This window comes from Pelodiscus sinensis, chromosome 9, assembly GCF_052426305.1.
Source record: "Pelodiscus sinensis isolate ZL-2025 chromosome 9, ASM5242630v1, whole genome shotgun sequence".
Taxonomy (NCBI): Eukaryota; Metazoa; Chordata; order Testudines; family Trionychidae; genus Pelodiscus; species Pelodiscus sinensis.
The window spans coordinates 65,696,054-65,723,010 of record NC_143060.1 but is presented as its reverse complement, the minus strand read 5'-3'; the positions used below and the strand labels follow the sequence as shown (position 1 = coordinate 65,723,010).

The window sequence follows — 26,957 nt, the reverse complement described above, 5'->3', positions numbered from 1 at the left end:
CGCCCCTTCCGCCCGCCGCGCCCTGCGCCGCTCCGACCCCGCCCAAGATGGCGGCCGCCGCGCTCGGCCTGCGGGAGGCGCTCTGGCCGCGGGCGGACCGGCTCTATGGTCGGCGCGGACCGGAAGCCGGCGAGGCGGCGGCGCTGAGGGAAGCGGCGGGGCTGAGGCCGGCGCGGAGACTCGACCCCGACCCCTCCCCCCGGAGCGGCGGGGCCGGCAGGTGGGGGCCGGGCTGAGGGGGTAGCGGTGGGGGCGGGGCTCAGGGGCCATGGGGGAGGCGGGGGGGTAGCGGTGGGGGCGGGGCTCAGGGGGTACGGGGGAGGCAGGGGGTAGCGGTGGGGGCGGGGCTCAGGGGCCATGGGGGAGGCGGGGGGTAGCGGTGGGGGCGGGGCTCAGGGGGTACGGGGGAGGCGGGGGGTAGCGGTGGGGGCGGGGCTCAGGGGGTACGGGGGAGGCAGGGGGTAGCGGTGGGGGCGGGGCTCAGGGGCCATGGGGGAGGCGGGGGGTAGCGGTGGGGGCGGGGCTCAGGGGGTACGGGGGAGGCGGGGGGTAGCGGTGGGGGCGGGGCTCAGGGGGTACGGGGGAGGCGGGGGGTAGCGGTGGGGGCGGGGCTCAGGGGGTACGGGGGAGGCGGGGGGTAGCGGTGGGGGCGGGGCTCAGGGGCCATGGGGGAGGCGGGGGGTAGCGGTGGGGGCGGGGCTCAGGGGGCATGGGGGAGGCGGGGGGTAGCGGTGGGGGCGGGGCTCAGGGGGTACGGGGGAGGCGGGGGGTAGCGGTGGGAGAGGTAGGGTGTGGGTGTTAAGAGGTGGGCCCTTAAGAGGGGGTAGGGGTTCTGCCTGGAGGCTCAGTGGTTCAGGAACCGCTCCCCGAGTGGCCGCCTGCCCGTGCCCCTGAGTCTATCAGATGCCTCTGGGACCCAGGGTGGGATACTGTCCCCTGTCCTTGGGTGAGACCACTGGAGCTAGAGGCACTGACCTTCGTCCCAAGAGCACCTGCTGGGCTTTTTCAGGGGGGTCTCTGTTTATTTCCTGTCAGGGGTTCTCAATGGGAATTTTTTTCTAGTGCAAATGCAACATTGCAGCTCAGTCACTCTGGGAGTTGTGTGCTTTGCCGGGACAAATATGCTTGGATCATGGCACAACTCGACTTGCCTTCACCGGGCCCTTAGATGACTACAGATATTTATAACTCAGTAGCAAAGATATCTGATCCCCTGCTACCAAAAATCCGGCCTGGGGAACCATGCTTCCCCCGTGTACGTTCACCCTGGAATTGTTATAGGAGACTTGTCAATAAATAGGTTGTAGTTTGAAACTGGCTAATGGGCAGACAGGAGGTTTTCAAAGGACCTTCCATAACATTAAAACCTATCGTTTCCAACCCAGAACCTTCAAGGTTTGGAATACAAGTCTGCTTCCTTGCCAAAAGATGCCATTTCCCTTGTTCACATGCTGTGTTGTGTTGTAGAGTTATTGGTGAGCTGTGTGTGTGATTGCGGGGTGCCAGTTTGACCCTTGCAGTGAGAGAGTTTAGAAATTCACTCTGTGCTCTACACCCAACGGTGGCTCTGGGTCGGTTGCTAGTCTGGGCGGGGCATCAGACTAGTTTAAGAGGATGGGATGAGTGGAGGTGTAGCGTGACACCTTACTCATCTTCTCCGAGGGCAGTACCGAATGCGTCTTTGCTTGTGACGGTAGTTTGTATGCAGAGGGCTACAGACTCAGACGGCAGCTACTCTTTACTTGGCTCCTCCACAGGATGGCATGATGCCAACCTCCACGGATCTACAAGTCAGCCCTCAGTCCCAAGGATTATACAGCCTAGTGAAAAGGGAAAAACAGGGAGCAAGCAGAAAATAGGGAACAAGAAAAAGGAAGGAAAAAAAGGGGAAACAAGGCAAGGAGGATGGGGAAAAAAGATGAAGAGCCAGAATGAGTGAATGGGCACGGGAAAATGGAGAGGTTGTAGTTGTGCCAGGAGGCAATATGGGTAACGTGGTGTGAGGGGGCAACCAATCCATCAAAGGGGGGTGTGGACCTTTACCAGAGAAAGATTTGGGGAGCTACTGCTTCTGTATCCTTATCTTGGGGTGCGTGAGAGTGTTCCATTGGACAATTCTATATTTGGAGTTCCTTGCATGACAGATGTTGCAATTCTCTTTGCTATTTCTTCGAGTTGTTGGGTTGAAAATGGTAGTCTCTTTCTGTGGCAAACTGATTGGTGAAACCAAGGTATGAAATATCTTCTGTTTTCCCCATCCTTCAGCCCATACTGCGCCTGTAGTCACAAAAATGCTTTGTGCTTGGCTGAAGGGAGGTGATGTTTACATACACGATGGTTTGTTTTCCCTAAACCTCCATGCCAAGCATTTTTTTGTCCTGTCCATGGAGTGACTTTGGTGTTTATTCAGGCGAGAGAAGAGCTCTCCTGACTCTGGTGTCAGTGACATGAAATACATCCAGCCTGCTGTGTCAGCTGCATGAGACAACTAGCTGGAGGGGCATGTAATTAAATGAGATCTGTCCAAAAGCAAGAATTTCCAGAAGCTGGATTCACTGGTCATTCCCCTTCTACCACAAAGGTATGAAGTCTGGGGCATTTTGCAGCTGAAAAATGAACACATGGCTGGCTAACTGTGTGCTTTTAGTGGTGAAGGACTCAAACAACAAGAAAGGTCATTAGTGCTCGCAAAAGATGCTCCTTTGTCAACCCTGGCAAAAGAAATGTGGTGGCCTCTTTGACATTGAAATGTGGGGTTTATCAGCATGCATTTGAAATGTCTGCATTACTCTTAACGGGCAAAGCCATGCATGAACAACACGGGTTATCTTAAGTCGTTGCCATGTGAGGAGAATAGACTTTTTGGGGAGAATTGGGCAGCCTTTAGGTAGATCAGGCAGTATCCACCATCCTAGGACCTCAAAGGTTGTTCTGGAACCAACCTTGCTTTGGGAAATATGCAAGTCAACTATCCTTCGAAAGGTTAGTGTTTTTGTTCAGACATTAGTTACGGGAGGACTATAGAGCAGTTGCGAGGACCACCATTAGCTAGGCCACAGACTTGCCTCTTGTATTTACTCAGGGACCCCTCAGGTCTGGTACCTTAATGTTTGTAGAAGATAAAAAAATCCAAACCACACAGATTTTCCATTTATATCTATTTTATTAAATAAGATCTAGGGTTCTTTTGGTTTTTTGTTTGGGCCCCTCAGTGTGTTACTGCCTAACTGATTAGGAGCCTGCCTCTCACTTTCAAAAGGGCCTGAGCACGTAGGTGACTTATTGCCTAAAGCTGCTTTTGAAAATGAGACGTAAGCTCCTAGATCAGTTAGGTGTTGAAACGTGAATGGAGCAAGAACTAAATATCTTTAAAAAGTCTAGGCCCAACTGCCTGAGCAAAAACATAAAACGTGATCCATATTAGCAAATTCAATTAGAACAAAGTGGGTTTATCTAAAATCAGTCAGGGTAATTAAATCAAGTCCTTATCGGATTGAATAAACTGTTTCTAACATCACCATGTTTTGATAAGCTCTTAGTAACGATTTGATAGGGTAGCAGTCTTGTTTAGCTATCAGATCCAAAGTAACAGAGCTATTCTCAATCTGGGTGCCAAGAGATATATTTATGTTGCAGCCAAACAGTGGATACAGGGAGGGACATATCGTTCCTGTGCTGAAGCTAATTTTGAGATTGGCAGCTCTGGTGTCAATTAAGACAGTGTGTTCAGGTTAGTTGGAGCGAGGTGTTAAAAATCTCTTCTTCCCCCAGCCCACAAGAGAGGGTTACATGAAACGTTCTAATACAATTCAAGCTGACCACAGCTTGTTACATCTTAATGTTCAAATGACAAATTAGGTGAAAACAACATAATTTCTGAGGATTTATAGGATTAAACGTGACATTTCTCATGAAATATGTGCATGAGATTTAGACAATGAGATTGTTAGCTGAGGGCTGTTTAGGTATTCGAGGAGCTGTTCTGTAGGCACCATTCTCAATTTCTTTAGACTCGGTCTCCCAATTCCACTGTGCATGCGCGCACATGCAAGACCAGCCATCTGCTGAGGGTAACAAACAAGTGTCCTAAATGACACTTAAAAGGATGTTTGTTTAAAAGTGACTTTTCTCTTTCCCTAGCACATGTTTCATTCTTTAATCTTAGATACAAGCATGGTCTGAGACTTGGCCCTTTTTTGCATATATAGTGATATGTTAGTCCGTGGTTAATAAAAATGTATCCATTTACTTTGAAACAGTTACACTGCAATGCAACATATTTTTCAAAATAACCAATTAGATAACTAACTTTTAATTGACTCAATACATGAGAAGAAAACCAAGAAAAAGAGAGAAAATCCCGCAAACATTTCCAGACTAATGATCCTTGGGATAGAAGAGAGACTCAGAGAGAAGCCAGAGTGGAAGCTTTTCCTCATAACAATCAGAACAAGAGTCCAAGAAGGCTATTCTGTTGCTTTCAGCAGGAGTCTGTGTTGTAGAGGAAGGTGCAAGAACTACTTTAATGCAGAGATCCAGCTGTGCAAAATAATATCTGTGGGCTGGGGCAAGAATTCCTTTCTGGTCCCCACCGTGCTCAGCAGGTGCCCTCAAAGATGAGCGATGATTTCCTTCCCTAACCTGCATTTCTACATAAGGTGGTTTTGGTTCGTTCAAGAAAGGCCAATCAATGTGTCGTGTATATCTTAGAGAAAGGCTTGCTCAGAGCTTGAGGAACCCTGGCAGCACAGCACTGAGAACAGGGCACATGCCTGTCCGACCAATGCTTTTAAAAGGGGCTCTGCCCCCAGAAGAATATTGTGCATTCCCCTCTTATCTTCTGGAGTTGGTTCACAAGCAAGGAAATTCACTTTCACTGTATTTATGGTGGAGATGAAGTTGAGGGGAGAAGGGATTGGCAGGCAAGCAAACCTACCCTTTGCCAGATGGAGAGAAGCAGTTAGGAGGAAAATCCAGTCAGCTCTCAAGCTTTGAGGTGCAAACTGCATATACAAAAAGGGGAGAATTGGGCTAAACATCCAATCAACCCTTCAGTGCAGGTGTCTCCTGCAACGGCTGCTCTGTCAACACTTCCGCGATGATGCACCTGCTACTGCTGAGCAGCTGTGGAGGTGAATTTTGCCTGATATCACCCATGTAAGGCCACGCCTTCGGGATAGGAACTCCTTCATTTGTCGGTACTGCACCAGCAGGGTGGTAGCACACCTGTCTGATTCCATTTAATGTTCATTGTCACTTAACCTAATGAAATCTTTAGCTCTGAGGAGATAGGCGCTGAGGCGCTTTGGTGATGAAGAAAGGCGCTCCACTCCTCGAGAACCCTGATTTTATTTTGTACATCAGGTTTAGATTGGTGGGGACCAGAAGCCATGGCTGTCAGATGGCTTTAAGCTACGTCACTTGTTGCCTTTGCTGAAGATCCCGTGGGCAGGGATCCGCATGAGGGGTCACCATCGCGAGTTGCCTTTTTGGCAGAGACTCCGAAGAGTGAGCCAGCATGGAGCCGAATTACCATGTAGGGCAAGTTTGAGGCACATTAGCAATATCTTGTGTGGCTTGCAGTGAGTGGTTTGTGCTTTATCTGTTCTCTAGATAAAGTCTCTGATCTCTAGAGCTGCCCAGACCCTTAATTACTAAAGATGTTAAAATGTGTTTAAGTAATTGTGTCACTAGTTACATGTGGGTGATTAGGCCTCCGTTGGAGTTTTGTGTCCAGTTCTGGGCACCACATTTCAAGAAAGTTGTGGAGAAATTGGAGAAAGTCCATAGAAGAGCAACAAGAATGATTAAAGGTCTAGAGAACATGAGCTATGAAGGAAGACTGAAAGAATTGGGCTTGTTTAGTTTGGAAAGGAGAAGACTGAGACTGGACATGAGAGCGGTTTTCAAGCATCTAAAAGGGTGTCACAAGGAGGAGGGAGACAAATTATTCTCCTTGGCCTCTGAGGACAGGACAAGAAGCAAGGGGCTTAAACTGCAGCAAGGGAAGTTGAGGTTGGACATTAGGAAAAACTTCTTAACTGTCAGGGTGGTTAAACACTGGAATTTAGTTGCCTGGGGAGGTTGTAGAATCTCCATCTCTGGAGATACTTAAGAGAGACCTGTATCAGGGATGGTCTACGGTATCGGGTCTTGCCACGAGGGCAGGGGACTGGACCTGATGACCTCTCGAAGTCCCTTCCACTCCTAGTGTTCTAAGATTCTGTGCAGAGGGGGAGCCAGCTCTTAACCTGGTTTCCCGCACGTAGGGGGAGCCTGCGTGTAACCACGAATGTTAACCCGTGAGCCCAGGCTCCTTGGTTAACCGTGTACACGGTTACACTTTCACATCCCTATTAATTACCTTTACAAAATAAAAGGCTGAGTTTTAGATTTGTATCTCCTGGCACTCCAGGGGGAGAGCAGGTGAATCAGACACATCGACAAGATGAGATTTTTTTTTTGATGTTTTGTTTTCCACTTTTCAGAAAATGTTCTGAAGAAGAAATTGGATGGTGCCTGTTGAAATTAAATCGTGTCTGAGAAACACCCCATCACCCTGAGGCCTGTTTGACACAGAGAGTTCCCACAACGGCCTGCCTCTGCAAGTGATGGGCTCGGAGAACAGCACTTTAAAGACCTGCATACTGGAAGAGCCACCTTACACGTTGCCGACTGGACTCACAATTTACCCAGCTGCGTTGCAAGATGGCAAGCCTGCCTCAGTCTTTGTGTATAAAGCAGAGAATGAAGACACAGTTAATAAAGCTGCCAAGGTAGAGAACGTGGTCGTACTGAAAACAGGCTTCTTTTGAATGATTGCGAGTCCCAGTGTGAGGCTGTACGGCAGTGGTCTCCAACCTTTTTATGGCCAAGATCACTTTCTGAATTCAAGGGCAACCTAAGATCTGCCCTGCCCCTTCCCAGAGAACCTGCTCCCCCAAAGCAGAGGGTAGGGATGTGGGGTGTTGGTTGTGAGGAGGGGGCCAGGGCTCAGGCAGGTGCTTGGAGTATAGGAGGGGGCTCAGGAGGCTGGAGTGGGTATGGGGTGCTGTCTCTGAAAGCGGGGGCAGAGCAGAGGGGTCAGGGTGCAGGAGCAAGTATGGGGCACTGGCTGCGGCAGCGGGCCAGGCTGGAGCAGGGATGTGGAAGGAGGTTTGGGGTTCAGGAAGGGAGTCTGGGGGGCTGAGAGGTGGCCTCCCACTGTGTGGTACTTGCAGTGGGCGGCTCCGGTGCAGTGAGTCTGAAGCAGGCTACCTGTCTGCCCTGCCTGGGGGGACAGAGGGCATGTGGTTCCATGCACAGCCCCTCTCTGCCGGCACCGCCCTCTCAGTTCCCGTTGGCCGCTGTGGTTTCCCATTCCCGGCCAATAGGAGCTGTAGGGGACAGTGCTCTTGCAGGCAGGAGCAATGTGCTGAGACTCCTGCCCCCACCTCCGCAAACATGGAGCCGTGCTGGCCGCTGCCAGGAATGGGCTGGTGGCCTAGGGTCAGGGCAGGCAGGGGGCCGACTGGGAGACTCCCCAGGATCGACCATTCGGTGACCACTGCTGTACAGGAATGTCCTCAAAGCCCCTTGGGAGGCAGGAGGTTAATTCATACGCTGTTCAAAGGTCATGATCCCCGCTTGCAGCCAATCACAGCTCTCGCAGACAGGTTTGGCTTTGGGGTTTGTGTGACGGACGCGCCGCAGTGCGATGAAAATCAAAGCAGTGTGTGGTGGGGGAGATCCTGGCAGGAGCGGGGCTGGAATTTAGAATTCCCTCCAGAAAACTCACGCCAGAGGACACGCAGGTCGTGTGGTTAAGCACTTGCATGTGGGGAGATGCCAAAGTGATGAATTCCTGCTAAACCCCCTGCCTGCAAAGCATGTGGGATATAGACCAACTTGTTTCCTCCTTGTCTCTTTTGAAGCACCTGAAAACCTTACGCCACCCTTGCCTTCTGCGCTTCCTCTCGTGTACTGTGGAGCCAGATGGAATTCACCTGGTTACGGAGCGCGTGAAGCCTTTGGAGATGGCGCTGGAGGAGCTCTCCTCTGATGAGATCTGTGCGGGGATCTATGATGTATTGCTAGCGCTCATCTTCCTCCACGACCGGGTAAGCGCCCAAGAGAACAGATGTGCGTGTGGAAGGGTTTGGGCTCCCGGCGGGATTTGGTGAGGAGAGGGATGGCTTTAGCTTATGAGGATAATTGTGAGAGATTGAACCCTGAAAATCTCACATTTCTTGGTCACTGCCTGCTTTTCATTTGACTTCACTTGTGACAGGGCGTTAATAGCTATTTCAGACGGGTAGGGAATAGCATTTTCTACCATCTGGCAGCTGGCGCGCCAGACTTCTGTTAGACGGTACAAAGGATTCTCGCTAGCTGTTCTTAAGACAGTGAATGATAAAAGCATGTAACTGAAGAGCCAGTACGGGGAAGATAATTATGAGACTCTCATGTTTATGGATTGTCAGAGATATGAATAAATGCTGCTGGAAAACTGGGATTTTCAGCCTAGCATATTTTGTTTATCGCTGTGCTAGTGCGTGAGATATCAGACTTTGCGCTTGGTGCTTTTGAGGCGTGTGTCCAGGATTAAAAGTAGCAAAGCCAGTGTAACTTTCAGTCTCTGTGCTCAGATATGGAGGACCTCTTGGAACTTGAAATTACAGTGAAAAGACTGTGATATTTAACTGTGGCCTCCTTTAAAACCTCAGACTGTGGAACAGGTGCTGTGTGGCCTACTAAAACCCATTAGGGAAGCTGCGGCATAAATGCTGGTCTGCATACTTAGCAGCAGCTTTTTCTGAAATCAGCCCTCCTAATTAGTGCTAACAAGGATTGAATGCCTTCATCTATCCCCAGGTCTATTGTTTATCTTGTATTTTTAGGGAAACCTAACGCATAACAACGTCTGTTTGTCGTCTGTGTTTGTAAGTGAGGATGGGCACTGGAAACTAGGAGGAATGGAAACGGTTTGCAACCTTAATGAAGCTACCCCCGAGGTAAGAGCCCAGCAGCCCACTTGCAGTGCCTGGGAGAAGGGCTTCTGGCTTGTTGGAGCATCATCTGTAGGAAGCTTTGCTCAAATGTAATTGCCTGACTTGAGAATTAATATCACCGCTGCTTCCCAGCCCGAATGCTCGCTCTAAGGGCGCACTTGCCAGACATTGCCAGGTGTGGGTAAAGTCAACCGGTCCAGAAGTGGCTGCAAGAAGGTGCTAGATGCGAGGAATGGTGGGAACTAACTTGATGTCTGTCCTCTTTACTGCTCCTGGTGCAGAAAGGAGTTTGCCTTCATTTCCTGCAGCAGAGAAGCTGGATCCAGGTGAAAGTGGGTTAACACCCTCGTTTAAAGGGCGCTTTGGCTCTCCCTGCGGCCATCCCTAACTGGGCATTAGCGATGCTGGCAGGAAAATGCCGTTCTGTGCAGTTGATGGCACAGTAAGGCCCCTCTCAAATCCTTTCTGACTTCCATTGCAAAGGATCCCCACATTCTTCCTGAACTGTCCCCACATAGCATCACTAACGGATGTGCCACCTCCTGGAGGGGGACTCTGGCCAGGCAATCGGTACTTTGCGTGATGCACAACATCAAGTTTAGTAAGGACAAATGCAAAGTGCTCCATTTAGGAAGGCGCAATCAGTTTCATGTATACCAAATGGGAAGTGATTGTCTAGGAAGGAGAACTGCAGAAAGGGTCATAAATACGAGTCAACAGCGTGACACTTGCAAAAGAAGCAAACATTGATTCTGGGCTGCATTGAGAGAGACACACACACACACGAAAAGTCATTCTTCTGCTCTAATCTGTGTAGATTAGCCCTTAATTGGAGTCCTGTGACCAGTTCTGGGCACTGCATTTCAAGAAAGATTTGGAGAGTATCCAGAGAAGAGCAACAAAATGATTCAAGGTCTAGAAAACATGAGCTATAAGTGAAGACTGAAAGAATGGGGCTTGTTTAGTTTGGAAAGGAGAAGACCGCGGGGGGACATGAGAGCAGTTTTCAAGTATCTTAAAGGGTGTCACAAGGAGGAAGGAGAAAAAGGTTCTCCTTGGCCTCTGAGGATAGAAGAAGCAGCAATGGGCTTACACTGCAGCCAGGCAGGTTTAGGTTGGACATTAGGAAAAACTTCCTGCCTGTCAGGGTGGTGAAACACTGGAGTAAGTTGCCTGGGGAGGTTGTGGAATCCCCATCACTGGCAATATTTAAGAGCAGGTTGGACAGACACCTGCCAGGAATGGTCTTGATGGTGCTTGGTCCTGCCATGAGGGCAGGGGGCTGGACTTGATCTCTCGAGGTCCCTTCCAGTCCTGGTGCTCTGTGATTACAAGAGGTGAGAATCTCACCCGGAGAGTTGGTGTAATAGCCTATCGTCATTACAGGCCCAGAGGTACTTTTCATGACCAGCAGCGGTGAAAGTAACTTTTCTATTGCAGCCCGGGGGCCTGCCAGCTCTTTAAATAGCTCTTTGCTGGCTTATGCCACAGCTAAGCAGGGCACCCACTTCCTTTCCCCTCTGATGTCCAAATACCGCAACTAGGGCTGTGGTTGTAAGACTGAAGGCAGAATTGACTGGTAAGACTCAGCGGCACCAGGGCATCTCAGTGTTTTACCCTTGACGCTGAGACCTCAGCGCTGTCTGTCCAGGTGGGTAAGGTAGTGAGGCATATCCTATACTGAACAGGGAAGGGGGAACCCCAGTGTACATTCAGCCCGTCTTTACTGGCCGCGACCTGCACATGTGCAAGCTGGGGTTTGTCCGCTGCCACTTGACACCTACTTGCCAATCTGGATCGATGATTGGAGCAAAACATTTACCGTGACGTTTTCCTTCCTTCCTTTCTAGTTCCTGTGCAGTATCAAGTCGGTGCGAGACCAGGCAACCATCCCACCGGAAGAGCTGGTGAGTGAGTACCATTGCTATGTCCTGGGCTTATCAGATATTTATTCCTGGCAGAATTCTGCACCCTGGCCTGCATGTGCCTGCGCCACACACGCTGGCTCTTCCCCGATAGCTGAGGTCGTGCACTTTATGATGAATGGCAGGAAGGGAAAGCTAGGAAGAGCTATGTGCTCTCTCTCTTTTCTCCTGTGATTATAGCCAAGACTGATTTTACTTGCCCATTCACAAAAAAGACAGAGGGCAAATAAAACATTTACCAAGCAGTGAATAAAATGCCAGGGCAGTTGGAACCAAGCACTTCCCAAAGCACCCAGCCAGGTCCAGGACAATGATTAGCAAAACTGTCTGACTTTCCGCAGTTTACAATGACATTCTACTTTTTTTCTGCTCAGTGTTCTGTAATGGAATTTAAATAAAAGGCCAGGATTAAAACGGGAATGCAGGGTATTAGTTACCAAGTGTTTATAACTTCACTCTCTGTGTTTAGGAAATGCTGACTGATTATTGGGACTTGCTTTCTGTATTGTCATTTAAAACAAAATCCCAAATTAATTAAAACGGGTGTGATTATATTGCACTATTTTGACAGAATACGCAAAATTCCGCATTTTGGAATGCGGACTTTTGATTCTTTTGGTGCAGAATTCCCCGAGGAGTGGAAGTTAAGTTCCTCTGTTTTTGCTGGAGGCTTTTATGGATCTATATAAAAGATTTATTTCTTTAGATTTATATAAAATAGAGCATGCTTTGACGGGAAGGGATATGTCCATCTAAATAACTTCAGAATTGGGTACTTCTATCCCTAACGTGTACATTGCGAAAGGGAATGGTGACTCAACAGAATAAGTTAATGACAGAGTAACTGCCCTAACATTGAATTTTTTTTTCACATTTGTGTCCCAGCCTTAATATTTGCAACAGCAGTGCCTAATTTTTCCCACCCCAATAGCTACATTTGCAATTTTTCACATGCATTTAAATATTTTTAAAAAGAGAATTGACAGTATTTGCTTCTGTCTGTCTTGATAAACACAAAACACTTTCCCAGCAATAAATACCCACAGTTGATGAGCTTTGCAGTTACAGGGGAGAGCAGCTGTAGGATGAACTAATACTCAGAGATCTATCACAGGTTGTTTTGTTTTGTTTGTGTTGATGGTCTTTTCTTTTTTGACACTTCTTTGTTGGGATGGATCTCCATGGAATGTGATATAAAATAGTCATGTTCTAGCTCCAGAACCAGTTCATATCTCCAAGGTAGATCCCAACTTTGGTTTATTTTTTTTTAAATTATGCCTTTCTGTATTCTTGCTAGGTGCTGTTAGGAAGTATTAAAAGTAAATGGCTGCTATATTATTTAGTTTTTGTTAAATTGCCAGAGGACTGCACAGATAAATAGCCATAAAATGACTGGCAAATCATTTCCCAGAACCAACACTGGCTAAATAAGGCTTTGGTATTTGTAAGCATGCTCGTGCTGAGCACGTTTTTGTACCAAGTTTTATAAGATGAAATTGGCCAGAAGAACAAGCCAGATCCTGTACAGGCAGTCCCCGGGTTACGTACAAGATAGGGACTGTAGGTTTGTTCTTAAGTTGAATTTGTATGTAAGTCAGAACTGGTACATATTGTAGGGGAAACTAGCCAAACATTTCTCCAGAGCTCAGCTTTATTCTCCCACACCTCACTTCCCTCAGTCCTTTATTCTCAAGCTGAGGTGTCTGCTGAGAAAAGCCGCTCCGCGTCTCCCTGGTCTGCTGGGAAGCGGCGCTAGCTTCACGTCTCCCTGGTCTGCTGGGGGGAAGCAGCTAGTGCGGGGTTGCCTCACCCCGTTTGTAAGTAGGGATCCGATGTAAGTCGGATCCATGTAACCCGGGGACTGCCTGTATATAAAAGGTTGCTGGGTATGTATAGAAATTGATTTTCAAGTGTCACTCGTAGCCATTTGAAGGTTGCGGTTGTTGATGTAAATGTTGTACTCTTGAGCAATCTAGCCACTTGTATTCTAATAACTTAGAAAGTGCCAATCCTGAAACTGAAGCCAATTTGTGCTATGCAGTAACTCAAATGTGAGACGCTAGTAAGCTGCACTTCAGAAAAGAAAGTCATTCCTTGAGCCTTTAAATTTTAAAACTTGTCAATTTCATTTTGTAAAAGTTGATGCAAATAGTATGCTCTTTAAACTTCTAAGACCTCAAAGCCTCCTTCAGCTAACATTTGCTTTGAGAAGTTGTTGATCCTTTTATAGCTACGTAGTTTCGTGGCCCTGTTGCATTTAATGTTCATGTGTTTCCCTTATTTATCATCTATCATGTCTATACTGACACATCGGCTACTTACAGACCCGAAGAGAGAGTTCTCTCCCTGGTTAACGTTGGTTTCTATAGAAATGAAGGAAGCTTCTGGCTTACAGATGCTGGATGAACTCCTGGGGCATCATTTAACTGTGGTGTTCTTGTTTGTGTGTCTAGGCTATAAGTTCTTAAAGGCTCTAGAGGCTTTTGAGTTTAGCGTAATATTCCACTTGCAATGTGCTGAATGGCGTTACGGCACTATAAAAAGAATCAGAGGGTATAAGGAGAGAATAGGAACCCAGAAACTATATAGCAGGATTCTGCTTGATGCTGATGATTTTTTCAGTCTGCAGATTTCAGAATTCTTCCTGAGAGCCACGGACATGCCCGGGATGCCTATTCATTTGGAACAATGGTTGAAAATCTGCTGACATTCTTAAACGATCAGGGTGAGATTCCCCAAAGACAAGGAATAGAATGATTTTATTTTGCTGCCTTCCTTACCATGCTTTCCCGTGTAGCTCGTTCCTTGCATGAATGACCCAAGCTATCCGTTTCCAATAGGAGTCCCCAAGAAGAAGCCTGACCAAATTCTTGTTGCAGACAAGTGATTGTACATTTCACTCTCAATGCATTTCAGAAATGACTTTCTTGTGAGAGCTCTTCCTGTTCCATGCCGTGCTTCGCCGGACGGGGGACTCCTTGCTGGTTGCTTTTCCTGTATAGCTTGCGTGGTAGTCCAGGAATCAGTGACTGGGGTGGGGGGGGGGGGGTGTTAATGGAAATGAGGGCACATTGGGGGGGAGAGTGGGGAAAGTTGTCCAGTAACTGGCACCAGGTGTGGCTATTGGGTTGCTGTGTCTGATTCGAAAATCTCACTTCCTCTGTGGCTTGGGTAAATGGTTTCACCTCTATCACCTTTTCCCATCGGCAATGTTTAGATCATGGATTTATATGTTGTAAACCATGTTGTGATGGTCAGTGAAAGGATCCGTGTAAATGCAAATTGCTGGGGGTGATCTTTCCCTGCAGTTCTAAGGTAGAAGAAATTGCCCCATGTTTTCACTTCTCAACTGTCATATGGATTCGAAGGCTAGGAGGGACCATAGTGATCATCTCGTTGGACCTCTGTATAATTTGACTGTTCTCTTCCCACTCGAGTCCCTAACTTGGCCTTCTAGCCACAGGGTTGCACTGGAAGTTCACGTTCAGCTACTAATCGGGACCCCAAATCTTTTACAGTCGCTGCTTCCCAGGGTAGAGTGCCCTCTCATGTAACTATGGCCTGTGCTCTTCATGCCCAGATGTAGACAGTTAGCTGTACTGATGCACATTGTGTTTCCTTGCACTGGTTACCAAGCCATCTAGATTGCTGTGAACCAGTGATTTGTCCTCTTTTGTGTACTCCCAATTGTTGTGTCATCGGCAAGTTTTATCAGCGGTCTTGTTTTCATCAAGGCCATTGATAAGTGTTGAATAGTGTCGGGCCAAAAACTGGAAACAGACCCACTCGATGATTCTCTGTGTAGTGTTACATTTTGCAACCTATCGGTCAGCCTGTTTGTAACTCATTTTCTACGTGCCATATTCATTTGATATCATTTTAGTTTATCAGAATGTCATGTGGTCCCAAGTCAAACCTCTTATCACATTCTGAGTCTATCACATGAACACTGGCTCCCTGAACCACTGTCTCTTTCCTTGCGTGGTGAGAACAGGACAAGGAGGACAGGACAAGGAGTAATGGGCTTAAAGTGCAGCAGGGGAGGTTTAGATTGGACATTAGGAAAAAATTCCTAACTGTCAGGGTGGTCAAATATTGGAATAAATTGCCAAGGGAGGTGGTGGAATCTCCCTCTCTGGAGATATTTAAGAACAGGTTAGATAGACATCTGTCAGGGATGGTGTAGACGGAGCTTGATCCTGCCTTGAGGGCGGGGGGCTGGACTCGATGACCTCTCGAGGTCCCTTCCAGTCCTATAATTCTATGATTCTATGAGAGTTAATAGGAGATCATGACTTGACTTCTCTGTAACACTCGCTGTTTTATAGATCTCTAGCATGTCACCGTATTCATCTGTTCTGTAAACTGAATCTTTCTACTGTCATGTCACGTGGAAGCCTGCCCATGCCTATGCCTCACTTTGCTTGCAACAGCACCAGATGGAACTCCTAGTTCCTGTCCCGCTGTCGTCCCAAACTGGATGTCTGTAGTTTCTGCAGTGGAAAGCAGTGAAAATGTGAAGGGTGAGGGGAAAGAAGGCTTCTCTTGCCCTCTTCACTGAGCCAAGGAGAAGTCTACCCTTGAGACATGGCCTTTCTAAAAAAGGTAGAGGCATATGCCAACTGCAGAGCAATAGCAGGGGCTCTGAATTAGTTTGCTGTCCACCAGCATTTGAGAACTAGCAAGTCTGCAGCAGAGAGAGGGGTAGTGTCTGAGCGTAGTCTGTTCCCGGCTCTGGGAGCGAACCTAACGCTCACTCTGGCTTCAGTTTCAGCGGATATTCTCTCCAGTTTTCAACAGACCTTGCACTGTACACTGCTGAATCCAGATCCAGAGAGTCGGCCACCACTGTCCAGCTTACTGTCTCATGAGTTCTTCAGGTGAGGGAATGCATGTGCCATGTGTCTGGATCTAGTTCCCTCTTCCTCACTCCTGAGGCTCGTTTCGTGTTGAAGGGTGGTTCTTGTTTGCTGCATGAAGTGCAAACGTAATTACCACGCTCATGGGGGTGGTGTTGTGTGGGATCTTTGACCCGGGGACGCCTTACGTTCAGAAGTCCTCATACCAAGCTGCTGAATTAGCAGCAGGATGGTTGAAGGACGGGCACTACTGTCCATAGCCAGTGTGATCTCCCCTACTTCATGCCAGTTGCTGACGGAGGTGCCTCTGACTTAGCTCCATCTTGACTTCCAGTTTCTACTGAACTTCATTTCCTTTTCTCATGATAATGTAGGTACCATGCTCAAGGGCTTGCAATTGTCCTATAGCCAGCTCACACTGTAAAAACGGCTTCTCTAACTTCCACTTGTAGACCAGCAGACTAAAGAAGTTACTCTTGTTGGTTTCAATCCAACTTCTAATGGACAGGTGTCCAGATCTCATAATGTTTGCACTCGAGAGAGGCTAAGAAGGGAATGGGCCACGGGGGCTGAAGCACACGGGTGCAGTGAGGAACGCAAGATGCTCAGATTGGACTGGGAGCACTGGCATGACAGTGTCATGTGACTTGATACTCCCCTTTCTTCCATGGCTTGCTTAATGCAGGATGTGGATTTCTGGAGTCGCGGGTTCCTGATGCTTAGCATTCTTTCTCTTTGTGCTCAGGAATGATTTTCTGGAAGTTGTGAACTTTCTGAAAAGTTTAACCCTAAAGACTGAAGAGGAAAAAACAGAATTTTTCAAGTAAGTGAGACATTTTCAGAATTTTGATTTTTGCAGAGAACATTTCGAGGAGGAGGGGGGAGCGGGAGGAGGGCAGAGAGGGAGGGAAACACCTTCGTAATCCAAACAGCATCTCAGTGGCAGGTTGACGGGTGGGATAATACTTCCTCGATCTGTGGTTCTCAGTCTCTTATGCAAAACGTCACCTGTGCGTTGTGATTTTAATGCAATCTCAGACACGCTCCAAGCAAATCCACGGTTAGTGTTGACTACGATGTACCTGCCACCAGCTTTGCTGTGTGGTTGGATTCTGAACAGTCGATTTCTTGGAAATGGTGTTTACGCAATTTTCTATGTGCAGCTGATCACTGTCAGTAAAAATAAATAAATAAAAACGATAGGCAAACCTACCTACGTGAGCAGCAAGTATTTTTACGGCAGAGGTAATTGGTCCCATTGTACCCTGGAAATGAGCTAGAAAATTGGACTGCAGTTACTTCAAGCATGGTTGTCTGAAATCTCAGGTGTATTTTGGAGGTCTGATTGGATTTTCAATGGGAACTTGTGCAAAACCAAGGACAGAAGTTTTCCCTTGGGCGCAGGCTGTGAAGACAAACCAAGTTTTATATTGTCCATAAGCTACAATGGGAAATTAGTCTAGTTAGTTTAGTACAGACAGGGAGAAGCATGATTAACACAGCAGAAGGTTTTTTATATATTTGCTCTACATTGCCGAACTATCCATTTCCTCTTCTGCATCAGTCTTGGTGTCCCGTTCATTGTAATTCTGCTCATTTGATTAAATCCAAGAACCTCCCCCCGTACAAAACGGTTACTCACCTTCTCGTAATTCTTTGAGATGTGTTGGTCACATCCACTCCAATCAGGTTTGTGCATGCCACATGCACGGTCGGTGACTTTCCCTTTTTCACTCCCGTTGGGTCAGCTGCACCTTGTCCTGGTGGAAGATTGTAGGGGGGTGTAGGAGGTTAATGCCTTTAACTTGGACACCCTCCTAGCTGATGGGATGGTGACCAGGAAGGCCACCTTCGACGACAAATAGAAAAGGGAGCAAGTTTCCCGCTGTTCAAAAGGGGGCCCTGGGAGTCTGAAGAGGATGGAGTTACGGTCCCATGGAGGCCCGGGTTGTCGGATGTGGATCTAAGCTTTCCAGGCCCTTAAGGAAATGCCTTTCTACGGTTGGGCGAATTGGAAACGTCCAGACGCTCCCGGACGGAAGGCCGAGATAGAGGCGGGTTTACCTTAACGGATGATGCTGCCTGGCCTTGGTGTTTCAGGTGCAGGAAATACCCCGGAGGAGTGGCATAGGCATCTGGAGTGGAGGGGTGTGATGCTGGGCACGCCAGCGAGTGGTCTTCTTCCACGTGGCTAGCTAAGTGGTCTCTCCAGCTAAGTGGTCCCGCAGTCCTAACCCTTTCACACCCTCTGCATAAGTGATAGAGCCGTTTAAAAAGAACTTTGCAGCTCACTTGTAAATCACCTCTTGCCTCAGACTAAGGGAAGTGTGTTCCTGAGTTGACGTTCTTCCTTGCATGGGACAGTCTTGGTCAGGCGATGCCCTGTGGCTTGTCTCTTACCAAGTGGCAGTAGGCTGACCCTTGGAAAGCGTCTGGGGGTTGAGATGTAAGTGCATTTGAACTCGGGCTAGGTAATGGGCCCTTCTGGCTCCGAACCAAACTCGGAAACAGGTGATGAACAGTTTTATAGAAGGCGGAAATGTTCATCTTCTAGCTACCGAATTTGGTGCTGGCTTGGCTGGCTGGCTGGTGTCATTGTCAGCCAGTAGCCTGGCTGTGAGGTTTCTCAGTGTATCCATTTCCTTATTATTTATTGTTTGCTTTACGGTAGGGCCTCGACTCCCCCATCGGGACTGGGGCTGTATTATTCTAGGCACTGTACAGACCCCATGAGACCATCCCTGCCCCAAAGAGCCCACAGCCTAAATAGAGAGGACATGCAAGGGGAGGGATATTTATTCGAAACTCATTCTGAGACCAAGTCCTAGCCAGGTTTTTAACTCCTCTCTCCTGCCGTACAGGTTCCTGCTGGATAGAGTGGCTGGTTTGTCAGAGAAGCTGATAGCGAAGCGGCTGGTGCCCCTTCTACTCAATCAGCTTGTGTTTGCTGAGCCGGTGGCTGTCAAGAGTTTCCTTCCGCATCTGCTGGGTCCAAAGAAAGGTGACAGCTGAGTGTTCTCTTTTCAGAGCAAACGCTGCCCCGTTCGGCGTGAAGCCAGAAGGGTTAGTGAATCGGGGCTGTGGTTTTAGTAGCCGTGTTTAAGCCAAGCAAGGACGGTACGGCCAAGTGCCAAAGAGAACTGGCATTCCAGACGCTGAGGAGCGGCTGCCCAGCGACGTCCCGTTGGCCCTTCGTCTCCCCCTGGTGCTGACAAGGGGATTAACACTTGTCCGAACTCCTTCCATGCTGTGAGTGGCCTAGCCTGGGCTGGGGCATTCGTAGGGCAGCACATGGTATCGCTGGCCTAGCCTTCCGCCCCCTCGCTTGAGCTATGGGGTGGCAGCAGTTCCTCTGCCCCCTTGCTGGCAGGGGCAGCCTTTCTTCCCAGGGGTGTTCGCTCGCTCTCCCTCCTTTCCCCTCAGCTGCTCCTGTTCCTGCTCTTTGCTCCCCCGCCCTCACGGCCCTAGGCAGCCCCCAGCACTGCAGCCAGCCAGCCACTGGAAGGGACTTGTGGGACCTCAGTTGCTGGGCAACGCGGCGTGTCCCCTTGTGGGCTCCCGGCTGCTGCTGACCCAGAGAGCTCGGGGGGGGGGGGGGCTAGGGCCCGATTCACACAGGCCCCTCCTGCCACACCTCAGACCTAGAGGCCGTTGCCCGTGGCAACTGATTCGAGGCCAGCTGTCTCTGGTCTTCCCGCTGTCCCTAGATAAAAGTGGAGAGAGCCAGGCCGCCCGCCTGCTGTCCCCGGCCCTCTTCCAGACGCACATCACGCCGGTGCTGCTGAAGCTGTTTGAGGTCCACGAAGAGCACGTGCGTGTGGTGCTGCTGTCCCACATCGAGGCCTACGCCGAGCTCTTCACCCACGACGAGCTGAGAAACATCATCTTGCCCCAGGTGAATGCCCCAGGCAGCCGATCGGGCGGGGGGGGGGGAGGGGGATGGCCTCTCCTGCTTGTTACACAACCATCTCCTAGGCAACAGTCACCCAGAGTCAGGCAGATTGTGTACGCGCCAGGCGCCCAGCTCAGCCACGTTCCCAGGCCTGGCACCCATGCGCCTCCTCGCAGCTTAGTCCACCTCCGCCTTGCTAGCCAAGTCCTGCCCCTCCCCCTAGCTACGCCGGTGTCCTCCGTCCCGATCTGGGGCACCCCTTGGTAGTCTAGTCCTGCCCCTCCCCCTAGCTACGCCGGTGTCCTCCGTCCTGATCTGGGGCACCCCCTGGTAGTCTAGTCCTGCCCCTCCCCCTAGCGATGCCGGCATTCCTGGAATAATAGAGATTCCAGTGCTCGGACTTCCCTTTCCTCCCTTCCCAGGACTCCTACCCACCACTCTTGACTTACTCCCTTCCTCCTATGACAGCGCACTGCCTCTCCATCCTCGCCTCCCCAATATCCCGGGGGCTCTCGTGAGCAGAGGTGACTGGTGGTTCTGAATTGTGCTAGATTACTGGGTAGCTTTGCAGGGTGGTAAAGCCTCCCCCGGGAGCGAGCTGAGTGGTACCACTAATCAGGCTTTGCCCGCGGGGGAGGAGGGGGGCGGCTGAGGCCTGTGGTGACGCAGAGGGGGCTGGCCACGCCAGTCTCTGCATGAGAGTAGAAACCTGCAAACCTCTTTGGGGGAAGAGCAGCCCCGGCTCCTCGCCGTGTCTGAGCTGCCTGGTGGTTCCTCTCCTAGGTGCTGCTGGGCCTCCGAGACAGCAGCGACTCCATTGTGGCGACAACGCTGCACGGCTTGGCGGTTCTGGTCTCCCTGCTGGGCCCCGAGGTGGTTGTGGGGGGCGGACGAACGAAGATTTTCAAATCCTCCGCACCAAGTTTCACTAAAACCACGGACCTTTCGCCGGCAGGTAGGTCAGTGCAGGGGGGTGGCAGCGAAATGGGATTGGTTCCTGCTGTCCAGGCCTGCCCTGTGCTGCTCGGCCAGCGACTCCAAGGAGCGTGAAAAAGTGACCTGCAGAGATCGAACCAGGGCAACGGGGTTAGCGACAGCTTGTTCCTCGCACGGGCTGCTCCACTAGGAGGGCTGGGTCCCAGTGCCAGACTGTGCGGCGGCTTTGGGCACAACACAGTGGGCCTGGAGTGGCAGCTGGTGGCATCTTAACTGTGACAGATCTGTTGCCCCCTCGATGGGGGGAGAAGGAAAATCAGCAACTGATTGGGTGGGTCTAGGTGTCGGCAGGACGCCTTCCCGAGCTGAGCTGATCGCAGGGTCTTGTTGCTCTGCTGTGGGCTGAGGCCCCAGCTCTGTGCTGGAGGAGACCGTGGGGGGCTGGCCCAGCAGGACAGGGTGGGGGGTACCCCGGGGGGCTCAGTGGCATTTCAGCACATCACGCGACAGCCACAAGGGGATCTCTGTGACCGAAACCGTCCGAGGCGCAGCCACGCGCAGGGCGTTACTCTGGAGTGCCGGGGTGACTGACGTACGCGCTGAGGCTGGGGGCTGGAGAACAGCAGCGTGGCTGCTGGTTGGTTGTCCTGTTTGCGGCTTTCAGGCAAGGGAAAGAGGCAGGAAACGAGAGAGGGCGGGTATGTGAGCCAGGTGGGGTTTGAAAGGTTGGATGTTGAAGTACAAGCAGCCCTGGAGAGAGCCATGAAAGCCCAGGTTAGCCCTGGAGGGACGGAGAATTAGAAGCCCCAGAACTGAGTTTAGCCCTGGGGGTAGAGGGTGCAACTCCAGAGGAAACCCTTCCTTCCCAGAGCCACAGGGACAGGAAAGCTTTCCTGAAGGAACGGGCGGCCTGTAGCTAACGACACACTTGGGTACGTGGAAGGTGCAGTGAACACTCAGCCTCCCGTCAGGTTTAAACACAAGGCGTGGGCCGGTGAACACCGCCCTCTTACACATTCGCTGGCAATCTCAGGCCTTTTCCTGCAACCCCGAGGGCTCAAAACAAGGAACTGGTACCAGTGGTAAATCCCTTGGAAATGGATGCGACACACAGTTTTTGGAGACAACATTTGTATGTGCTTGGGGTAGGGGCAGCTTAGAGCTGATACCTGTGAACAGGCCTAGAGCTTGGCCTCACAGCAGGAGCATAACACTGCTGGTTGGAAGGGGAAACGGAGGCACGCGGCCATATGGCTTTGGTGGCTAAATGCCAAGACACCTACACATTTAAAAAACTTCGCTACCTGCATGTGGGGGTGGGGGACAGGACAATACTACACTCCCAAAATATTTTCAGGCACCAGAAACCTAGAACTTTGCAAACCCCCCTGTAATGACACCAGGTGGATGTGTAATCAAGGCCAAACAGATTAGACCCCCTGCCTCCGTGTCGGGCAGTGGCCGGTTCTCTAGGAGTGACCCCAGGCGAGGGGTGTGGTGATGGGCCCCAGATTCCTTATGGGAGTACGTTCAGGAAAAGGGATATGACCTAAGTGGGACGTGCTTTATGCAAATACTTCCCGTAACGCCCTTTAACGAGTTGCAATCTGCTGAACGTCTCTGTTCTATTTGTGCCTGTGTCGTACCAGGAGACGCCTGTTATACCATCTAAGACCTCTGCTGCAGCCACCGGGAAATGAACATTAAGAAGCATCAGGCTCAAGTTGGGAGCTCCCAGCTTGTGAGGAAAGAGGATTAGCGGTGGTTTGAGTATTAGGCGTAGCCGGTGTGTGTTGCTGGACTTGGATTAGTTCTTTACTTTGACCTGTTACTTGCACGTCCAGCCTCCTTTTTCTACTTAATAAAAAGCACGTTATTAATAAACCCGTCTAACCAATTCTTCCCTTGGGGGACAGCGGTGCAGCTCTTGTTCATTGCTAGCGGGCGATCGACTTATGAGCTTGCTCTGTATACAACGCTATGCAGAGTAAGACGGATTCATTTGGGGTTCTGCTCCCACTGGGGCAAGTCTCTGTGATGGAGCCTTCCCGGAGCCGAGCTGATCCCCGCATCTGTGGCGCCAGCGCTGGAGGAGATGGGTCAGCTCAGCAGGAGGGGCGCCCCGCAGGGCAGGCGGGATCTCTGACCGAAGCCGTCACTCTTGGGCCTGTGTTCTGCAGAGCACATGCTTGCGTGGGGGAGACCGATCGTACCTGCCCAGTATCGAATATGAGTGGGACTCGTGCTAATTTCACTCGGGTCTGCAAAGCAGCCAGATCGCTGTAGAGCCTAAGTCGATTTGCTCCCCCAGGGGCTGCCTTAGCGAGTGGCCAGGAGTGGGCAGACCCCACTAAATTGCAGTAGCTGGTGGGATTAATGGTGCAGCTGTGACTGCTACGAGCATGCGCCTGCGAGCCTCCGTCTCGCTCCGGCGTGGCGTGGGTCCCTCCGGAGCACTGCCTGTGGGGCCGGCGGTCTCCTGACCCAGATCTGTGCTGCAGGTGCAAGGGGCTCGTGCGTGGCGATGCTCCGGCCCCACTCTGGCACTTGGATGCCACGAGGATCTCCCTGGGCCTTTGTTCTGAGCAGAGCATCAGCTGCTGAGCGAGCCTCATTTGTGTTTTGCTTCGTATCCCCGCAGGCTCCCCCGCTCACGTTAGCAGCAGCCAGCGCGCCCAACCCCTGCAGAACAGCGCGCCCAGCGTGTTCCCCCAGCGCCCCGTTGTTGGAAACGCGTCCCTCGGCGGCGAGGAGCGAGCGCCAAGAAAAGACTCTCCCGTGGCCTTAACGCCAGGTAAACCTCTGGCGCGTTCCTAGGGGAGCCGTCCCTGCTGATGCACGATACCCGTCCCGGGCGCGGCCCGACAGCGCTGCCTCGTGCTGCCTGCAAGTTGTCTGTGGTTTGCTGCCATAGGGCAGGCTAGCGGAGGGGATGGTGAGAGCACAACGTTGTGAACGGTGCGTGTGTAGCCTCTGGAGGGGGGTTCTGAGGGCTCGCTCTCCGGAGGGATGGAGAGAAGGTCAGAGAGGAGACCAAACCCAGGGAGGTTTTCTACCTACCCTGGCCGTCCCGCCCTGCCAGGTAGCTCTCGCCACGTGTGGACAGCTGTCCTGACTAGCTGGTCGTGCTTGGCCCTGCGTGTGCACTGGCTTCCGCAAGCCGATCCAAAACTTTCGTCCGCGAGTGCTGCTGTGTCCTTGTCCAGGAAACTCCGCCCGCCTGGGTCACTTGTCGGATAGATGCTCCGAGCTCAGTAACGCCCCCCCAGGCACGAAGCTGGTTCCAGCTGCTGAGGCAAGAGGCCTCCCTGCCTCCCCCCGTTGGCACTTAGAGCACCGGGCCGCGTGGAACATTGTTCTGGTCGGGGGTGACTGTTCCCGAGCAGGCTTGTTTCCTTAGCGATAGACTTGGGGCATCATGGAGATCTAGGTAGAAGTGTCAGTTTTATGGGGAAGGTCCAACCGTGTGTCTTCCACAGGCGGACACGCCCCTCTGCCGGCCCTGAACGGAGCCCCGCCCGGGCTGGAGTGTGCTGGAGGCCCTTGGAGCACTCCTGAAAAGCCAGCGGAGGAGTGGCCAGACTGGAGCGAGTCCGAGGAGCCCGAGACTCAGAAACCTGTGACCGTCCGACTGTGGCCGACACAGCCCGCTGGCGGCGCGGGGCCGAGTGCTGCTGATCGTGCGGACGAGGAACCCCCGGCCTGCCCTGCTCCTCCCCTGGGCTCGGGGAACGGCCTCTGCACGCCGAGAGCTGACGGAGCCCACGCGCAGAGGCCTGGTGCCCTTCAGCTGAGCAAAGAATCCAGAAGCATCAAACCGAGTCCTCCCCCCACATCCAGCCCTGCCAGTTGCTGGAGCAGGGACAGCTGGGAGCAGCCGGGGGAAACCCCGGCCCCGGCTCCCCGGCCGCTGTGGGAGTCTGGCTTGGGAGAGGAGTTCACGATTCAAGTGAAGAGGAGGCCGGTGCGGGACCCTGAGCTGGACTGGTTTGCTGACATGACCCCGGACATCAAACCCTCTGCTGCCTTCCTGCTTTTCCAGGGCGGGCCCACGGACTCGCTCGTTCTCAATCACTTCAGTGCGGTTGCCAGTGGAGCGGGCGCCTCGCGGATCGGGCCCTTTTCATCCAAATTTGCAGCTGCTGAAGTGGCTGAGGTGAGGAGACGGGGGAGGGGGATGTGGGGGGGAGGGGAAATGCATTTGGAGGGATGCAAGCTGGTGCTGCACTGCCCTGGCCTTCGCTGCTGGGGGGCTGCCCAGTGCAGGTCTCAGCCGCCTCCTGTAGACAGAACGGGGAAGGGAAGGACCCTCTGCGGCGGGAAGATGGGTGCCCGTCGCCTGGCTCCAGGCCGCGTCTTGTCCGGTGCGGTCAGTCTGATCCGCTCTCCTCGTGGCAGGTGTGACAGGCCTGTGGGACGGACGGTGCCCTGTGGGCCAACTGAGGAAGAGGCTGGAAACTCCCCCTCGGGTTCTAGAGTTCAGACCCTGGAGGGGCGGCGCAGTGGCCTGTGGGAAATGAGGATTCCCTAGGCGGGGGCGGCCCACAACCCCTGGTGGGTTCTGTTGCTCATGTGCAGCGGGCTCGGGTCCCGGGGCAGTTTTTCGTATCCGTGGCACAGGGCCTGGGAAGGGAGGCACGGCTGATGGCACCCAGTGCCAGGCGCCCCCCTGCAACCAATCCCAGCACTGCCCCCGCCCACAAAACGCCCCCCCCCCCCCCCCCGGCCACGGTGGGGACAAGTTGTGCAGCCTGTTGAGGTGCAGGCCTGGCCCTGTGGCCGATTCAGTGCAGTGGCCAACAACTGGGAGCCTCGTTTCCCCTGCAGTGATTGTGCTGAGCCAGCCGAGGCTGGGGGGAGGGGTGCAGTGTGAATTGTGGGGCATTCCATGGGACGTGGGTTCTGGGACTCTGTAATCCCTGCCGAGTGAGCCCTTCTGTGCAGTGGGCGGGGGGTGGGTCTGTGCAAAGGAATGTGATGGCTGGCCCATGCTCACCTGGGCTGGCAGACAGCTGGAGCCAGACGAGCCCTGTGCTGCCCATTGAAGTGGGCCGTGACCTGTCCCAGCATCCAAGGACGGAGAAAGTCCTGCTGGCGGAGCGGGCGGCGGTGCCCCAAGGGGCTGCCCAGGGAATATTGCACGGCCTTCATCTGACCCACTGTCATCCCCTTCTAGGCAGAAGCTGCCGGCTGGGCCGAGGAGGAAGAGGTGAAGTGGGAAGACGATACTGACTGGTGACTGCTCCAGCCTATTGCTTCCACGCCAGTCTAGATTATTACCTCACCAACACGTACCAGGCAGGCGGGCGCCCCCATCTTCCTGCACCGGGATGCGCCTGGGCCAAAGCCATATGCACGAGGGAGGTGCGTAGCCCGGGCACGGGGGCAGCGGAACAGCTTGAAGGGCTCGTGTGCTGGAGCTGAAGTTCCCACAGACACGTGACTGATACTTTTCTGTCAGGAGCCATCACTACTCTAGAGGAGAGCTGCATCGTTCGGAGAAATTCTACTCGTGGGCGTGCCATTTTATTGGAAAGAAGCCACAGCAAGGGGGCTCCTTTTAACTCTTTAGCCTGTCCTGTGTCCCTGGGTGACCTATTTATTGCTGTTCTCCCAGGCTGGGGGGAGGGGGCAGCGTGCTGGGAGACCATTGCAAGGGAAGTGTGTTTAACACAGCCTATCAGAGCTCAGAGTTCACGCTGCTCTTACACCTGGCCAATAAAGCTTCTTTTCAAGAGACCAGCAGCTCCGCTGGGCGGCGGCGTCTTAAATGCACTCGAACTACTCCCACGTTCACCGGTAACAGTTTAATACAAAAGTGTCCCCTTGGTGGGGCTCGTGCGGGTGAGTTTTCTCTTACAAAAGGTTCAAACAGCAGCAGGGACTCAGTAACATTCAACATCTTAACTTGAGCACAACACGCTGCTGCCAGAGGGCGACTCAGGAGCCAGGTGTCTCCCTTTCCATCCAGCTTGGTCCCTGGGCAGCTCAGGCTCTAGAACTGCAGCTGTAGCACCTCACCCTACGCTGCTTCTGAGAGCAGCTGTAGCTGCCTGGAGGGCATCTAGTTTCCCTGCCAGCCACGCTGGGGCCGGGCCGTGCTGCAGCAGCGCTCTCACAGCCTCCAGTGCGCTCTGGGCTGCCGCGACGGCCGCGCTGTACTCCTCCTCGCAGGGCGCGCCCCGCGCTCTCTTGGCCAAGGGCTGCGGAGGAAAACAAGATGTTAAAGCTGCCACCTCGGAGATGAAAAGTATGCAGGCAGCGCAGGAATGCACAAGCCCCTTCAGCCGGGACTCTTCGTGCAGGTTTCAGCCCTCTGAACTTCTCCTAGCAGAAGCTGTATGCACCCTGCCTG

General features: G+C 52.0%; 2 protein-coding genes across 3 annotated transcripts in view; one reads left to right on the top strand and one right to left on the bottom strand.

Annotated features, from left to right (window-relative positions):
• Window positions 1–26,341, top strand: SCYL3 (SCY1 like pseudokinase 3). Of its 2 annotated transcripts, XM_089780622.1 has the most exons (15): window positions 1–220; window positions 2,411–2,581; window positions 6,489–6,776; window positions 7,914–8,099; window positions 8,880–8,993; window positions 10,841–10,897; window positions 13,538–13,640; window positions 15,684–15,795; window positions 16,520–16,597; window positions 18,636–18,775; window positions 19,482–19,669; window positions 20,450–20,621; window positions 23,244–23,396; window positions 24,082–24,758; window positions 25,779–26,341. In XM_089780622.1, exons 3-15 carry the CDS (start codon window positions 6,612–6,614, stop codon window positions 25,839–25,841), a joined length of 2,208 nt encoding a protein of 735 aa, XP_089636748.1. In that variant the 5' UTR covers window positions 1–220; window positions 2,411–2,581; window positions 6,489–6,611; the 3' UTR covers window positions 25,842–26,341. The 2 variants fall into 2 exon arrangements, with proteins under 2 accessions (XP_089636748.1, XP_075793102.2); XM_075936987.2 differs by lacking the exon at window positions 2,411–2,581.
• FIRRM (FIGNL1 interacting regulator of recombination and mitosis) overlaps window positions 18,633–26,957 on the bottom strand; it is a 33,523-nt gene continuing 25,198 nt past the window's right edge. Inside the window, exons 24-26 of the mRNA XM_075936976.2 lie at window positions 25,599–26,805; window positions 19,409–20,725; window positions 18,633–18,756 (exon numbers count right to left, since the gene is read on the bottom strand). Coding sequence (XP_075793091.2) covers window positions 26,620–26,805 — 186 coding nt within the window. The 3' untranslated portion in view covers window positions 18,633–18,756; window positions 19,409–20,725; window positions 25,599–26,619. The remainder of the gene's footprint in view (window positions 18,757–19,408; window positions 20,726–25,598; window positions 26,806–26,957) is intronic.

Bases quoted from the DNA above. Each gene is read 5' to 3' on its own strand.
- SCYL3 (XM_075936987.2), top strand. From the start codon at position 6,612: ATGGGCTCGGAGAACAGCACTTTAAAGACCTGCATACTGGAAGAGCCA. The intron at 6,777-7,913 runs GTAGAGAACGTG...TCTCTTTTGAAG, and splicing joins CAGTTAATAAAGCTGCCAAG to CACCTGAAAACCTTACGCCA. The intron at 19,670-20,449 runs GTGAATGCCCCA...TTCCTCTCCTAG, and splicing joins GAAACATCATCTTGCCCCAG to GTGCTGCTGGGCCTCCGAGA.